Raw genomic sequence first — 18,015 nt, 5'->3', positions numbered from 1 at the left:
TAACAAATTATGCAGTGACGAACCTAGGATTTAAGCATAGTGTGTGCTTAAAAAAATTTAAAATTTGAAAAAAGTAAAAGTCACCACAATGAGATACAAACCCGGGGCCTCCTTCTAATGAAGTAATTTAAGATCAACCTAAATACCAATGCATACAACCAACTTATTGTTATAGGGAGTGCTTTTATATTTTTATATATATTTTCTATATAATTATAACTATTCCGTGTAGAATTTAGTGGGCGCCGGAGCACTCCAAAATTCTACATAGGTCCGCCGATGAAATTATGTCGTATTATGTGACACATGTAATCGGAGATTAAAAAAAATAGTATATTTTTATTTTTATATGTAATAATAATAGGAGAGTGCTCGTTTGGGTCTGGAGTTTTTGGTTAGTAGTATTGGAGCTGTAGTTTTTGGGGCTAGTGACATTGGTTTTTTTGCATCCCATACTAATTTATTATGCACTTATCTTTTGTGTATGTTATACTGTTAGTTGGTTTTGTGTGCCATACTAGTTTGTATTCGCTTACTTTTTATATTTATTATACTATTATTGATCCTATCGAAAAAAATTTCTCTACTTCTCCTAATATAATCTGCGTACACTCTATCCTTCCCAGATCCACTAGGTGTACACCATTCATGTTGTTGTTGTAATAATAATGGGATAATTTATAATAACACAAAAACCTAACTAAAACTTGTTGTATCCTATATGTAAATTTCAAAAAGCTTTGTTAAGTTGAATGAAAAAACATCACATAATTAAATTGGGGATATAAGGAGTAACAAGTTTCACAGCTTCCCGTTACCGCCACCAATAAGTTTTCCATATACAAAGACTCTCCAAAGCTTTCTATATATGGAAGGGGAAGTTTTCCCGAGGATTTGTAGTAACTTTAGTACGCGGGTATTGCTTCTGTTACTTAATTCTGTGTACGTATTTAATTGTGATCTGCTATTTTTGATGTAATTATGCATTAACTGTTTATAAATTGTGCAGGGGCAAAGATCATGCTCACAAAGATATTACTCCCATTGTCTAATTTATGTGATGTAGTTTGGCTTTAACGGAGTTTAAGAAAGAAAAGAACTTTTGAAACTAGTGGTCTAAAACAAGTAATGTGGATATTTTAAAATTAAATTGTTATTAATTAAATATAGAAACATGTTATTACCTAAGGGTGTGGTGTGGCCTAGCGGTTCAATGAAGTTGGGTTAAGTCTCAAGAGGTCTCAGGTTCAATTCCCAATAGTGACAATCATTAGGTGATTTCTTTCCATTTGTTTAGCCTTGGTGGACTGAGTTACCTGGTACAACAGGCAGGTATCTCGTGGATTTAGTCGAGGTGCCTGTAAGATGGCCCAGACACCGTGGTCATCAAATAAGAAATAGAAGCATGTCATTCTTTTCGGGACCGACTGAACGGGAAAGTGTGTCACATAAATTGGGGCGGAGGGACTACTCCATCTGTCTAGTTTTGCTTGTCCATAGATGTCCAACAGTATTTGTCCAGATTTGTTGGATTATTTACCTATTTGTGTCCATTTTATCCTTGCTATTAGACATTGTATTCATAATCCTATACATTTTTCAAAAAATTAAATTTATTATATTTAAAGGGTAATATAGTAAAATTACCCTTATTGTTGATTGTTTCTTAAGGTGTGTGCCAAGTCAACAATGGACAAGTATTATTGAATGGATGGAGGGAGTATTATACAATGACAGAATAATTTTTTTGTTCGACCTTTGTACATTAATAGGCTATGGTCTTATCTGCGAACAATAGGTATGAAACCTTGAATTGTTCCGTAATGATTAATAGAGTCAGTCGACCATAATGCTCACTTGTGATTTGTGACTTGTGAGGTAGGTTAGGTTAGTACTCTCAGCGGGAAATGAATCGTTTTAAGCAAAGTATGTTATGCGGTTATCTTAATTTAGGAAAAAATTTGACGTCTACTGAAATTTTTTTAGGGGACGGCTTAAATTGGGCGATTCTCGCTCAGCGCCTTGGGCATATGGTGCAGGGTTTGCTATTATGTGGTGACTGGTGGTTGGTTCTCCCATATTATCACATTTGTGAACAAAAAAGATCTTTTATTCGCATACTAGGATTTTATTTCAATAGGTTGGAAGGGGTTGCTTGGTTCATGGGATAAGATTTGCTTTGTATGGTTCTTGTTTGATGGTAATGTCTATCCCTCCTTCCGGCTTATATATTCTTAAGATCATGTTTGTTGGTATGAATGTTAAATCATTTGAGGTTTCTGCACTCTTACATTTGAGCCTTCAGTGAAGTTTGAAGCTTTTGAGTAAAGGTGCAATGTTTGAGTGCTTTGAATATTTGCCCTGTTACTTGTTATCAGAGAGTGCATTAAGAGCTTTACTACTGAAATTTAAAGCTTTGTACTGATGCAATATCACATGCATGCCAGGGAATATCTCTGGCTTAGACATTTGACCTTATAGGGATGTTCATGTAGATGGACAAATCATCCTTGATTTTAATATATTGACATGATAAATTAATCTGTCTTTAACTTTTGTACAAATACTGCATGATACCATGACCATACACAAATGTTGAGCTTATATCATTTATGTAAAGGTGACTTACTCGTGCTCTATATCTTCCATTGATTTCCTATGTCTCCCTACTTTTCCGTTGTGAATTTAAAGAAGAAGTGTTCTCGAGCGGGGTATTCTATGTGATTTTTGTGCAGTGGGCTTGCCCAGGCCTTTTGGTTTATTTCATCCATACAAGTTTGTCTGTTGTATAGAAGGTTCAAAGCTTTTTCCAGCTTTAGATCTCCTTTATTAGGAAAAGGAATTTTTATGCTGAAAAGTATAGGAATTATGATCGATATTAGCAGAAGAGTTGATTTAGTCACACCAGTAACTAGAGTCTAGAACAAATATCATTATTGTGTTAAATAGAAGAAGCTATACAGAAATGACATCTATCTATTTAACATGGAACTACAGTGAGGAATCGACCTTGTATAACTCAGGGATGTAAAATTAAAAGTTACTACCTTTCTCACAGTACAGTTACTACAGTATATTCTAGATTTCATATAAGAGGTACTTGTCAACATTCACTGCCTATTAGGTCTAACCTATTTACTTCTCTCCTTCATATTTTAGTATAGGACTTGCATGTTTGGACTCATCATTTTTAATAATTTGCTGATCTGCAGGTCAGATAATATGCCAGGGACTCACTGAACCAGAGACTGGGATGCTATGTCTATACTCAGTAGCTATTACATTAAGGCCCGCATTGCACCTGTTTCTGACGCCATGGTTGCAAAAAATATAGTTATTTTACAGCCAACTGTATATTCAAGTCAAAATCCACGAGAGCTCGAGGGCATGTGTAATACTGTTGAGTTTTATGCAACCTTAAAGTCAAGTCTCTGAGCTTTAAAGTAATAGAAGAGTAGATCTTGGATGCAAAGGCTGCCAATCTTGGGATATCTAGGAATCATGGGAAGATAAAAACACAATCATTAAGTGGGAAGCCGCTAATGAGATGGAACTCAGGTAAGCTGAGTTTGTTATGGCACTTGAACAAGTTGGAGAGGCTGAAAAACAAGGTGAATCATGAATGCCCAAAAATAGCATGCTGAGAAGTTGATTGGTTTTCCAGGCCGAAGAGCATTCTTAAGACGACAACTAGGTGAACTTCTTTAGTTGTCTGCATTCTGCAGTGGATCCTTCTCACATGGTCTTTCCACCTGCTTGTCAAAACTGTTTACAAGAATGGCAACCAATGTGTATATGCATGTGAAATATCTTTGCAATCTTAATCAGTAAGTTTTTCATATATGCGTCTACTTCAAAAACAATTTTGTAGATATATACATGCTTCGAACTCAAAGCAGTGGTTTTGGTTAAACCCACCTAACTGAATTTGTCTCTGAAGAGGAGCCGAATCTTTGTTCCTCAACCTTTTTAGACCTTTTAATATGTGGGACCCCCTAGGTTCTAGGTACCAATAGAATTGATTTACTCAGGTTCTCTTTTCTTGTTCTATATTTAGAATAAAATCTTTTATTCAAAAACTTGGATTTTATTTCAATGGGCTGTAACAGTTGTGATGACATTCCTGATTCCACTACATAATCTGCTGCAAATGTATTTCTATTTCTGATACCCAGCGATAGATTACAATACAGAGTGTAATTTTCTTCTTTGATTTCCTTTCCTATTAGTAGTCCTGAAGTTTAGGGAGATTTAGTTTTGTAGATCACTTATAAATTATTTTTGGCTTTATGATCTTTCTATAAGAGATCATTTTTACACATATGAGGATTTGGAAAAAGAACTCTTCTTCTATTCTATTTGTAAGTGGCCAAGCAGGGTTAATATAGTTGCTCCCATAATTATTACTCATCCCCATTTCAAAAAAAAAAATAAATAAATTCTAAGACTCGGAGCTTTTTATTGTTATCTTCAACTTTATATTGCTTTTGACCGTTGTGTGTTGCTGTATTCGTTCTAGCAGAAGCGTCCAAAAAAAATGGGGAGGAAAGATAAAATTAAACAACAAAAAGGGCAGAGAAGTGAATCTATAGAGATTACTGTAATCTAGTAGAACATTTATTAGTATACCCTCCGAAGCAAACTCCTTTAATTGAAACTCAATTTTAAGGGGGCAAACCTGAAAATTTACGCAGTTAAGACAACCTTTAAAACATTTATTAGCAGTGCTAGCGGATGGGTTAGTAGTTACTAGTTACTTAATAACTAAACTTCCCCCTTGTCCTCTTGTTCTGACCTTGCCATTGGAATTGGGGGGGGAAGGGTTGATATAGTTGCTCCCATAATTATTACTCATCCCCATTTCAAAAAAATAAATAAATAAAGTCGAAGACTCGGAGCTTTTTATTGTTATCTTCAACTTTATATTGCTTTTGACCGTTGTGTGTTGCTGTATTCGTTCTAGCAGAAGCGTCCAAAAAAATGGGGAGGAAAGATAAAATTAAACAACAAAAAGGGTAGAGAAGTGAATCTATAGAGATTATTGTAATCTAGTAGAACATTTATTAGTATACCCTCCGAAGCAAACTCCTTTAATTGAAACTCAATTTTAAGGGGGCAAACCTGAAAATTTACGCAGTTAAGACAACCTTTAAATCATTTATTAGCGGTGCTAGCGGATGGGTTAGTAGTTACTAGTTACTTAATAACTAAACTTCCCCCTTGTCCTCTTGTTCTGACCTTGCCATTGGAATTTCCGCTATTTCAGCCTTCCAATCAAAAGGAGATTCCACTCCTAATCAAATTAGATATCCAAAACGTTGCCGATTGCTATCCCCTTCATTCTACTCCTTTTCTGCTTCTTTGTGTCCTGTGAGAAAAGGAAATGGATGCCCTGGCGCGTGCTTCTGTGTCTAAGGAGGAACGTGAGAAAAGAGCTCTTGAAATTGGGAATGTGCTGCTTAAGCACCCCACAGTGTCTAAAGCGGAGATTCTGGAGAAACTCGATGTGAGGGCCTTTTACTTTTCTCTTCCCATCTGTTTACCCGCTTAACCCGATGAAGCCAAAAGTACATAACGGCCATGGGGCCTTCATTTGTCTATGAGATCCTGAAATTTTTTGTAGTTTTTTTTCCCACTGTGATTATTAAAGCTTCTATGTGAATGTCTGTTGCTTCAATGCTGTTGTAACTTGTTTAATTTCTTTATAATTGACTTTCGAAACTGGTTTAATTTTTTTTAGGGCAATAATTGTTAATTAATCCTAAGATGAAATAATTGCCTTATTGGTTTACCCTCCTTTGGAAAATTTTAGTACTCTAATTGGTTTACTACCTTAAGGGCTCGTTTAGTACAAGGGGATGAGGGATAACTAATCTCGGGATTAGTTTTACGATGAACTTATCCCATGTTTGGTTGGGATAAAATTCATGGGATTAGTCATCCCGAGATTGTAGTGTTATTTTTAACCTACCTTGAGGGTGGGATAACTAATCCCGGGGCAACTTGTTTCCCAACCAAATGACCCCTAATTTTCCCCTTATTAGTGAAGGTTTGGTTCACCTTGTAAAAACTGATCCTTTTTCTTTATGCAATGTGGACTGATTATGGTTTGCATCAGTTGAAATTCTGATAAGCACCCTAATGAGAGATCATTTCCTTTAAAGGTCTATTATTTTAATAGTAATTCTAGTAATTATAAGCTCTGGCTGTCATTGCTTTTCTTAGCATAGATGGATCAAATGCGGTAGTTTGATCCACTGAATCTCTTAATAGGGCCAAAATCGCAGAGTGGATACATAGGTTTCATACAGCTGAGCCCTTCTAGTTTGGATTGAGTTGTGCTTGATTGATATTCTAGGAAATATATGATTTCTTGGAGAAACCATGGCCAAAAAGTCCTCTTGAGAAAAAGAAAGTGCAACCACTTTAAATTTTGTGACTGCGTCTCAGCTTTCAGACCAGTTTGTGCTACATACCTCTGATTCTTGTTTTCCTCCAGCTATCCATCACCCATATGTGCCATGTGTGGATAAATATTTACCCTCTTTGAGCAAAAGGTGATTCTTTTGAGCGAACCAAGATGGCCAAAAAAGCTGTCATCTTGGCTTCTCAAAATATTACAAGAGCATTCTTAACTTGTAATTTTGATCCCACATCTGTGTAGATTTGGGATTGCCCGGGGGAGGGGGGGGGGGGGATATTCACCCTAAGGAAGTTTTTTGGTTTGTACGGGATACGAATGTCATACCTTATCCTTCAATGAACATTATACCATGTTGAGTGATTCTTAAGTTTTGAACTTTGTTGTTTGTTTATTAGGTTTTTCTTTTTGATCTATTAAGTTAAAAAAGTTATTTATCTAACCTACCAGCCGGAAATAGATTGTGTGATGTCATTCATTTGAGCTGGCTTATTTAATGATATTAGACAATTACACTAATGTGAGTGATCTCATTTTAAAAGTTGGGTCGATTCAAGTAAAGTATTTAATTTACCCCTTAGTTTGGACTTGTTATGTGCATAAATTGATTTTTGCAGTCTATGGGTTTATTCTCAAACACCAAAGAAAGCAACTTCTGCAAATCCTATGAAGAACAACGTAAACGGAAGAACGCACCATCACAAGAAGAGGTAAACATCTGTTCTCATTAACTAGAGCTGGTTTATATTTAATGATATTAGACAACCTTCCATAGGTACTAAAATGAATGTGTCGTTCTGGATTATTATGTGGATTCAAGTTAAGTTTTTGTTCTACCCCTTGTTTTTTATTTCTTTTTTGATAAGGTAATAATCTTATTAACATTTGGGGGGAGCCCTGTATGCATATACCAAAAGGGGAGAACCTACACCAAAATATGGTTCTCAACAAAAGAGGTCCAATCCTCTATACAAATTGGGATCTCATAAGTACACCAAAAGTAAACTAGGTACAAAACACTTCTCTTTAATTTTGCGAAATCAAGTTCTACCCCTTCAAAAGCCTTCCTATTCCTCTCTTTCGAAATGACCTACATGATTTGCCAAGGGGGCAACACTCCATATTCTCAGACTTTCCCTCCTCTTTATATGATTCCAACTTTGCAAAGCCTCCTTCACCTGAACCCGGCATGACCCATTGCAACCTAAACAAATCTAAGGCCTCCCTCCATAACTGCCTAGCCACCTTACAATGCAGAAGAATATGATCCACACTTTCGCCACTTTTGCTCATTAAACACTGACTGGATGATTTTCTTCTTTCTCAGATTCATCACTGGATGAGTATGTCATACTGTTGTCGTATTCATTGTCTTTTTTAATCCCCATTAACTCCACTTGGTATTTTCAAATTTGATAATATCATTGGCTTCTGATTCCTGTGGGGATGCTTTCAGTTGTAACTAGTTGTAACTGAAGAGAAAAGTCTTTTGACCAATAAGGAATCTGATTTGCATTCTTTTTATGCTTCTACTTTATCTCTGCATGTATCAGTTTTTGCTCTCTAGATTTATGAGCATCTCTGTCATCTTTTCCTCAGGATTCTGTGGATAAGGTTGTCGAAGAGCATGGTGAGGAGCTGATTGGCTGCACAGTGAAGATATGGTGGCCAATTGATAAAGTGTATGTAACTTCGCAGTATATATATATATGGACTGCGTACATCTTACCCTCCCCAGACCTCTGTGGGAATACACTGGGTTTGTTGTTGTTTTTATTTATCTATTTCTTTTATTATTATTATTATTTGAGAATGAGTGGGTGAGCAATGTGGATCGGGGGTATATTTTGCAGCCAAGCTTCTGTTGTTTCTGTTAAAAGTTTTAAATGTTGACTCGCTCTTTCACTGAATCAGTAGAAATTTTTTCATCAGAATGCATTGCTTTGTCGTAACTTGTTGAATATGAATATTGCATATGCATGAGTCTAAGTTATGGTTAATTGCAGAAGCAGGTAAACAAATTGTAGGAACTAGATAACTAGAATATTTTTGTATAAGAAACACTTAGCTCTGTTTGAATCATGAAGACTATACTGGCTTATATTGGACCCCCAATTAACTGGACTGGGCAATGAAGAGGGAATAGTATGGTCAACTCAACTGTAATCTTAAAGTTTCTTGCTATAAAAATTCAAGTACTGTTGTAGTCCAGTCATAATAAGGACTCAAGGGCATTTATACTCTTGGCATGAAACTCTAGGTTGACGATCTGTCATGGAGAAAGGTGAGCTGGTACACTTGCATGTTAACAATGTTTGATTAAAAGCTGAAAAAGGTAGATCTGACGTGTCAAACTATTTAAGTAGTTATTCCCGGGTTCCATTTTCACGCTTAATTCCACTCATTGAATGCTCACGTTGTCAAAACGCAGATTTTTGAGGGCCTAATATTATATGTTATATTTGAGAAAGATTATAGACGAGGTTAGACAGGCAGTCCGCAGGATGCGAAGGGGTAGGGCGACGGGGCCGGATGAGATACCGGTGGAGTTTTGGAAGTTCGTTGGAGAGGCTGGTGTAAGGTGGTTGACTGCATTGTTCAATGAGATTTTCAGGACGGCAAAGATGCCCGAGGCGTGGAGGTGGAGTACCATGATCCCTTTCTATAAGAATAAGGGGGACATTCAGTGTTGCAATAACTATAGGGGGATTAAGCTACTGAGTCACTCTATGAAGATCTGGGAGAGAGTGGTCGAGGTGAGGCTGAGACGGTTAGTGTCTATTTCGGAAAACCAGTTCGGATTTATGCCCGGCCGCTCGACGACGGAGGCAATCCACCTGGTACGGAGGTTGGTGGAGCAGTATAGGGAGAGGAAGAAGGATCTGCACATGGTGTTCATCGACCTGGAAAAGGCGTACGACAAAGTCCCCAGGGAAGTGCTTTGGAGATGCCTGGAGGTGAGTGGAGTACCGCAGGCATATATCAGAGTAATTAAGGATATGTATGAGGGAGCGAAAACCCAGGTGAGGACGGCGGGAGGAGACTCAGAGCATTTCACTGTCCTGACAGGATTGCATCAGGGATCTACGCTTAGCCCCTTTTTGTTTGCGTTAGTAATGGATGTGTTGACGCGGCGTATCCAAGGGGAGGTGCCGTGGTGTATGCTTTTTGCAGATGATGTAGTCCTGATAGATGAGACCCGAGGGGGTGTGAATGACAAATTAGAGTTGTGGAGGCAAACTCTGGAGTCTAAAGGGTTCAGGGTGAGCAGAACCAAGACAGAGTATGTGGAATGTAAGTTTAATGACGTGAGGCGGGAGAATGAGGTAGTAGTGAGGCTAGAAGCACAGGAGGTAGGGAAGAGGGATAAGTTCAAGTATCTCGGGTCCGTGATCCAGAGTAACGGTGAGATTGACGAGGATGTCTCGCACTGTATTGGGGCGGGATGGATGAAGTGGAAACTGGCATCGGGGGTGCTGTGTGATAAGAAGGTGCCGCCCAAGCTTAAAGGCAAATTCTATAGGGTGGTAGTCCGTCCGGCCTTGCTGTATGGAGCGGAGTGTTGGCCAGTTAAGAACTCCCACATCCAAAGAATGAAGGTGGCAGAAATGCGGATGTTGCGCTGGATGTGTGGACTGACCCGAGGGGATAGAGTTCGGAATGAGATTATCCGGGAGAAGGTTGGTGTGACTTCAGTGGAGTGTAAGATGCGGGAAGCACGATTGAGATGGTTCGGACACGTGAAGAGGAGGGGCATGGATGCCCCGGTCCGTAGGTGTGAGAGGCTAGCGTTGGATGGTTTTAGACGGGGTAGGGGTAGACCGAAGAAGTACTGGGGTGAGGTGATTAGGCGGGACATGGAACAGTTACAGCTCACCGAGGACATGACCCTAGATAGGAAGGTTTGGAAGATGCGAATTACGGCAGAGGATTAGGGCCAGTTCGGGTCGCTAGGGTAGGGAATTAATTGGTGGGGGTGTATTCCTGTTATGATTCCGTATTCAATGTTCCGTGTTCCGTGTTCCATGTTTATTACGAATATGTGTGCTTTCCTCTGCTTTATATTCCTGCATTCCTGCTTTACTCTGTTTTATATTCCTTATGAGTGCCGTATCTATGTTATGTCATCTGCTTCTGTGCTGTACTATGTGTTTGTGTGATATCTCGTGACTTGAGCCGGGGGTCTTTCGGAAACAGCCTTTCTACTTCATCAGAGGTAGAGGTATGGACTGCGTACATCTTACCCCCCCAGACCCCACTAAGTGGGAATACACTGGGTTTGTTGTTGTTGTTGTATTATGGTGCAGCTGATTCTTTATGTTTTAAATTAAAAAAAGGTGGGGTGAGGTGGGGTCGGGGGAGGGAGTTTCAAATCGGATGTTCAACCAATGGAGGGCCCTTTCTGAAAGTAAAATATGGCATGTTAAAGGACATTGTTAAGCAGACGTATCTTGTTGGTGGCCACTCCCCAAGCCTAGACCATGGGTTGGAGCGGCACTCGATGCCTTAACTTGTCTGGTTTGTCTTAATTTGTCTTAGCGAACCAACTAACATGACATAGACGTAGAAACATATGTGGGAAGTGATGAGACAAGTTTTTATTGGGACAAGGCCCTCGGTATAACCATACACTAAACCAACATAACAAACTAACTGTGGTCTATGAACAACTGGAGCTCAACAATAGTTGTAGCGTAGCTGCTTGTTCGTCCTGAATATTGAGTCGACATCATTTAAGATGCAGGTCCCCGCAGAAAGGATGTAAGTACGTATGAAATTGTATTATATGTAATATGAGAGATTGAAACATGTACATAACGTAAGTGAAACGACAAGCAAAAGTCATAATCATGGCATGGAAGAATTCAAATGATTCAAAATCATTAATTTGACCTATCATATTCATCTTTTGTCATTCATTAGCTCATTATGAGAGTTTATTAGTGTACAACCATAGCAACAACAATAATATACCTAGTATAATCTCAACAAGTGGGGTCTAGGGAGGGTGGAGTGTACACGGGCTTACCCCTACCTTGGAGGTAGAGAAACTGTTTTCGATAGATCCTCAACTCATGGATAAGAGTTCATTAGTAATCGACATACACCACCATGTAAGCACATGAAGTCTGATCTCAACCCGATCACCTCTGTCATCTCAACCTTACCAGGTTATGAGACATACATAACATAGTTGCTAGCAAGGCTCCATAATAAGCCCTTACTAGGGACACAGAGACTGGTTTATATCCTACGTTGGCATACATAATTTCGAGCATGAATGCCTTCCCGGCTATCAATTCGACCCCCGTTCATTTCGAGGTGTGATTAACTCGTAATCATTGTTTATTTCCATAAGTTCATAATTCATAGTTCTTTCATCATTCATAGTTAATATCCATCAAGTCATATTTGTAGTTCATAGAAAATTATGAAGGCTTGTTTTTTAGAAGAAAAATCTTATAGCGTGTTGTTGATGCTTTTCATAGAAAAATTCATAAAGCTCGTGGAATAAAATAGCAATGAGAACGTAAAGAATTAATAGGAGTTCATGTGTATTATATTGCAAAGTCGTCATGAGAAATCATAAGTTAGTTCGTTTTAACAATTGTGGAAAAATCATGTCAAATGTCATACAGCTCATCTTTTTGAAGAAAAAGGGCATAATTGTAATTTTGATCATGAAAAATTGTAGGGTGAGACATCAAAGAAATTTTGAGAAATTGGTAGGGATGAGTCCATAATGGTTCATCATGAGAAAACATTAATTTTTCATACATGCTAGTTCATAGAGGAGAAACGTAAATAACGTGTCATGGGGCGGAACAAAGATTCTCCCATATTTAAGATATCCTTAATGTCTTATATACCTTCATCGCTCCAAAATACTTGAAGTTCATCGCTCCAAAATACTTGAAGAAGAACTCCAAAATCCGTTCTTGAACCTTGAGATTGGTTTCTTGAAAACCATAGGGTTGTAGTGTAGAATCTTTTTGAAGAATTCGTAATTATTGATTAGGAGTATTTCAAAACCCTTAGAAATACATGGTAGGAATATACCTTAGTGTTGGAGGTTGAGGAGAGGAAATAAAACCAACCTAGGGTTTGAATGAGTCAAAATGGAATGAAAAATTTCGAAGAAAACACATTTTTATTGAATCTAGTCGGCCCATCTGCACAGGACATGCTGCAGCATATCCAGCGCATGCTGAGACATAATGCTTGGCAAGATTTGGGCCAAAATTTGGGCTGACTGCAGAATATGATATGTGGCCACATATTGAACCAGTTGACTGCACTGTGGCCTTTTAGTAAAACGATCATATCTCCTTGTAGAAAAGTATAAATGACGAATGGTTTGATGTCATGGAAACTAGACTCAAAGAGCTTTGATTTGATAGGTAGCACACCATATAATTCTTCCTAGACAGGTAGATATACTTGTTTATAGTTGACCTAGTGCATAAACTAAACCTACCACGCGTGAAACCACCCGTAGGTGACAGGCCTTTCACTTACAGTCAAAAGTACAGCCCGTAAATGTCATCTACGGCGCGTGACTGTCCCTTAGCCACTGTAACTGGTCACTTCCACTTCAAAGCTCACTGACGACTCAAAGTACGACCCGTAAGTGAAATACAGCCATACTTCACACCAAATTTTACAATACCTTCTAACTTGATCTTTTTAATCTAAAAATCAACTCCAAACTTATGTGACGTTTCACCGATCATACTTAGGTCTTCCCCACAATTTAGAATCGCCAAAATTTTCCAGGTAGTGTTAAATCACATATGTTGAACGGTTCAAATCTTAGCATGAAGGTACGAGGTGTTACATTGGGGCTTGACGAAGGTACAAGGTGTTAAATTGGGGCGTGGTTTAGTCGTTGCATCATATTAGAGATTTCGCAAAAAGATTTGGTGGTAACTTCTTGATTGTTGTCTTTCTTGAAAAATCTTCGGTCCATATAGGTAAGACTTTTCAGCATTTAGCTTCTTATTGTCCTTTTTTTTTAGAATTTTGACACATTTTTTTCGTTCTAATGAAGTTTTATTTTTGGTTCAATTTCATATCCTGTTGCATTCCCATTCTGTAGGTTCTATGAAGGGCGTATCACTTCCTTTTATTATTCGGCGAAGATGCACAGGGTAAATATTTAGTATTTTAAACATTTCTTTTTTTTATATTAATTGACTTGAACTGCTTTATGTAATCATACATTCATACTACCTTAATTGGTGGTTGATGCTCTTCGTATGCTAATAAGCTGATGTCAGACTACAGTTTCACAGGTTGTTAGAATCTAAATTGGAGTTAATTTGTCAAGCAGTTTTCTAAGTCTTGGTTATGTTTTCTCATTTGTGTTTTTTATAATACTCTAAGGTGCTCTATGAAGATGGCGCTCATGAAATTCTAGATCTTACAGAGGAACACTGGGAACTAGTTGAAGAAGAAGACAATGCATCACTTCCTGTGAGTTCTGACAGGCTTTTCTTTTCCCTTCTCTTCTCTACTCATCTATTCTGTACTTGTGTTTATTTGTTTGGCTTATTGCATGGATGTACTTCAGATACAAGAGATTGTTCCTGGTCCAAGTGATTTGTCCGACTCTGACATGTAAGCTTCATTCACCTAACTTCTCATTCATGGCAAGTAATTGATGATTTAGATTACGATAGTGAGTATAAATATTCAATTGAGGTTGCAACTTTTGCAGTTGGCATTTCATTGGTCACAATTATGTCTGATTGAGTGTGAAGCATCCAAATTAGAACTAGATCATTGTGACATGCTGGATAGTTGTAAATACTAGAGTGTATCACCTTCGTTTAGCTTTTCCTTTGTGCTGTTTCTTTCTTTCAGTGCAGCAGATCTAATTCAACTATCCAATTTAATTCTCATTTTCTCACAGACATGCATATACCTGCAAGTCTTTCACTGAAAATGTCACCCTTCTTATTCTTTTCTTCCTTTCTATTGTTGCCTTTGGTAAAACTGCTCGATAGATAGGTGTCCACATGTTAATATTTTTGCATTCCCTATTTCACTATTTTGCTTTTCTGCTGTGTTATTTGGTGTCTGCATTTTCAGATATGCTACCCTTAGACATCTGTCTTCACATTTAGTTGGAAGTTTATATTACATGCATTTAATATTATATGTTAGATGCATCCATCAGAAAAGTGATACTTGTATCCAGTCAGATGTTATGCAAAATCTTCATGGAGAGGTTGATTTTAAGTGATGCATCCATCTCCTGAAGTATTCTAGCAAGTTTCCCAGCTAAAAAGGATGGTCTAGAAGTCCAACATATTATATAGCCAGTTAATAGAATCATATACTCTCTCTGTCTCATTTTATGTGTCATCATTTCCTTATTTCTCCGTTCCAAAAGAATGTCACCTTTTCTTATTTGATAACTATTTAAAGACACAATTCCAGTTTTACCCTTACTGGTCCCACTTATAAGGCCCCACTTAATTAAAAATAATAATTGTACATTATTTTAATAAAGGACAATTTGGTAAAAAATATCAAGTCTTTACTTATTTCTTAAACATTGTGTTCGGTCAAGCTATGACACAAAATGGGACGGAGGTAGTACCTTTTTTAACTCCTCCCTTTCAATAGAATGAGATCTTTCCCTTTTTCTTCTTCTCTTAAAATGAAACCTTCCTTTCTTCTCTGGTAAAAGATTCCATTCATAAACCATCCAGAGGATCCGAATGAGTTACAAAAACAAGGTTAGCTCCTATACAGTATCCGAGTTCTCCTAGCTTAAATTTAGGAGCTTAGCAAGTCCAAAAAATTATAGAGTTATTTACATTAGTCATGTTACACCTTGCAAAAAGGGAGTTAATACCTTCCTTTTAGTCTCCTGCTTTATTTAATTTGCTTACATAATTAATGACAAACAATCTCATTCATTTTATTGTTTTCTTTTGAAGAAAACAACATGCATGAATAGTCATACTTCATTTTCCAGATATTTTCAGTTTCTTTCTAGCATTTTTGTTATAGGCTATTTCTTTCTAATATATTTGGGATGTAAACAAGATGTATGATGCTTTTTAGAGTTTATTCTAAATGTATATGCTAAAATGAAAAAACAACTAAATGTCAAGCACTTATGTATGTGATCAATAAATCAACAAAATAGTGTTATGTTTGTACTGATGTTTTTGGTTTCCATTTTAAAGTTTATAAATCTAATGCTATACTTCGAAGGTATTTCTTTCTCAAATATCTTGTGAAACAATTTTAGTGGTTGATAAGTGTTTTATGTAATTTGCAGGCCACTTGTTTGCTTTATTCGCAATATAAGGAAAAAGAAGGTGAGAGTAAATGAAAGCTTTCTGCCTATGAGCTACACATCTTTGTTTTTAGATCTCTTTCTAAGATGATGCCGAAAGAATTAGATAGAAACAGGCAACACTCTATGTTTATACTGTGAAGTTACCACGTTTCCTTTCAGGAAATTCACATGATAAAGTTTGAAGATATTCCATTGACGTTCCCTTTTGTTTCTTGCTGGGGGTATAATCCCATAACTGAATTTGTGATGCGTCATTGATGGAGTGGAGTGCTTTTTGTGTAGGAGACCAGCAAACGCCTGCTAGGGCTTCTTGATATAACTTCTTTCTTGAGTACATTTGATCACAGCAAATTAAATCTCCAAATTTGGGAAAAGCTGAAAGGGCCTCGCTCTTATTCTCTTACAATAGTTGGTCTTGGAAAAAGTTATTCATAGTTCTGCCCCTTTTCTTTGTTTTTGGGTGGTAAATAGGTCAATTTCTCTATTAGGAAACTGTCCTTGTTGTCTCTTTTTGTTAATTACTCCTTGTTAAGTCAATTTTTTACTGCATCAAAAAGGTGATTGACATGACTTTTATTTCAAATATATAGCTTATTTATTTTTGCATCCTTTTTCAAAACAATTACTATTTGTGTTTTTAGTTACTTGTTCTTGCATTACACGTATACTTTTCTTTGTTTCCATAGCATTTTTCTTGTTGAGGCTTGCCGCTCGCGTTCAATTGTACTTTGCACTTAAAGCCCCAACAAAGTTTGGCGCTTTTCTGTACTTCTTGTTTTTGACTACTCTTTTAGATATCTTATTGGATATCATCTTTCTCGTTGCTTCTGCCGAGCATCTTCATTTAATGGAAGTGCATCTAACCTATTCTATGGTATCTTGGTTTAAGATTTGATGATATCATCTTCTCCTGTCCGTTGTCATCTCCTTCTAACTGAACATTACATTTTGCAATCTCTAACCAGGGGAAAGCAACTGCTGATCCGACGACTCCTTCAACAATGTAAGTTATTCATCTCGCATTTATCACTCTTTGCATAACAACAAATGGAATTCGAGCTGAATGGAGTATTTTTTTTTTTTTTTGTGAAGGACCAGGCTACATAAATTAACTCCAAATGGAGTGTAGGCTGAATGAACTTCTGTATCTCGCAGCTGTTTTACCCCATCTACTTTATTCTGAACACTATGAAGGTTAAATTGACATAACTTGCTTATGCCAAGACATTTCGAAAATTGTGAAAGATTGTTCATGGTTGAATCTTATTTTGTACTGGTAACATAAACTCTTGTTGTGAAGATTCGCATTTTGTATGTGATGCTATAACACCTTGAACAATTGCAGTGATATGCTTTGTGTCTAGTGTTTTCTGCATTTTTCTGGTAAATCGCGATTCTCCTCCAACTGTTTGGTAGCCAGGTTGTGATGCCCTCAATAATGTTGAACAAGACATTGATTTTTCAACAAGATGAATTTATTAACATTCTTTTCATCAACAAGTAATGCTTTTGTTGAAGTTCTTTTGCTCCAGCAATAATTAGGATTCTCAACAAATCCGATTGATCTCACAAGTATCTGGGTGAATCGACATATTTATGTAAATTGCATAGCATTACACATTAAATTGTTTTATGCACATTCATCATTTGAAAAATCTCCTATATAGAAGGGCAATTAATAAATAACTAAGAAAATAAATTCGATAACTAATTATTTCCAATCTAATGTGATATTTTAAACAATCTTTTTATTAAGTTTTACTAGCAAGGCTCATCTGCACCAACATGAGTTATGATGTAGTGGTGTGACTATTCCACTCTTAATTAAATGTCTCGGATATAAGCCTTGGGTGGGGAGAAAATTCGATTGGGAGTGTCACCTTCAGAAGGAAACCTGCGGTGCATGATCCGAATTAGTTTGGACGTCAATGTCGATACTGGACACTGAGGGAAAAGCAAAAAAGAAAAAGTTGCATTTGCATAAAATCGGAGTGGTAAGTAAAGCTTGGCGTCCCCTCTATGAGCTGTTTTAGATATGGAAAATTGTTGTCACTTGTTGCATGAGTAGATATATGGAAAAAATTATGTCGAGAGTGTCACCTTTAAAATTGATTATATAATGCGCAATTTAAATTAGTCGAATCCACATTTATGTATATTATGAAGGAAAAAGGGTCAATTATGCTTCTAAACTTAATGAAAATGTTCAGATATACCCTTCGTTAATAGATTAGCTCACCAATGCCCTTGCCGTCCAAGTTTTGAATCATATAAA

The 18,015-nt window shown here is 37.1% G+C and overlaps 1 protein-coding gene across 6 annotated transcripts; it reads left to right on the top strand.

Annotated features, from left to right (window-relative positions):
- The first annotated feature begins 661 nt into the window (after positions 1-661).
- On the top strand, positions 662-17,103 carry LOC107861986 (sister chromatid cohesion protein PDS5 homolog D). 6 transcript variants are annotated; one of them, XM_047409916.1, is made up of 11 exons: positions 662-916; positions 3,213-3,558; positions 3,665-5,506; positions 7,039-7,131; positions 8,021-8,103; positions 13,521-13,572; positions 13,808-13,897; positions 13,995-14,041; positions 15,720-15,759; positions 16,706-16,743; positions 16,833-17,103. In XM_047409916.1, exons 3-11 carry the CDS (start codon positions 5,384-5,386, stop codon positions 16,867-16,869), a joined length of 603 nt encoding a protein of 200 aa, XP_047265872.1. In that variant the 5' UTR covers positions 662-916; positions 3,213-3,558; positions 3,665-5,383; the 3' UTR covers positions 16,870-17,103. The 6 variants fall into 6 exon arrangements, with proteins under 6 accessions (XP_047265872.1, XP_016562896.1, XP_047265870.1 ...); XM_016707410.2 differs by having other exon boundaries at positions 3,213-3,827; positions 5,267-5,506; XM_047409914.1 differs by having other exon boundaries at positions 3,213-5,506.
- The last annotated feature ends 912 nt before the right edge of the window (positions 17,104-18,015 follow it).

This window comes from Capsicum annuum, chromosome 3 (assembly GCF_002878395.1).
Source record: "Capsicum annuum cultivar UCD-10X-F1 chromosome 3, UCD10Xv1.1, whole genome shotgun sequence".
Classification (NCBI taxonomy): Eukaryota; Viridiplantae; Streptophyta; class Magnoliopsida; order Solanales; family Solanaceae; genus Capsicum; species Capsicum annuum.
This window is presented reverse-complemented; position numbering and strand designations above follow the sequence as displayed.

Excerpts from the sequence above, each read along its gene's own strand:
- LOC107861986 (XM_047409916.1), top strand. The coding sequence starts at position 5,384 with ATGGATGCCCTGGCGCGTGCTTCTGTGTCTAAGGAGGAACGTGAGAAA. Across the intron at positions 8,104-13,520 it reads TGGTGGCCAATTGATAAAGT|GTTCTATGAAGGGCGTATCA; the intron begins GTATGTAACTTC and ends CCCATTCTGTAG. Across the intron at positions 15,760-16,705 it reads GCAATATAAGGAAAAAGAAG|GGGAAAGCAACTGCTGATCC; the intron begins GTGAGAGTAAAT and ends ATCTCTAACCAG.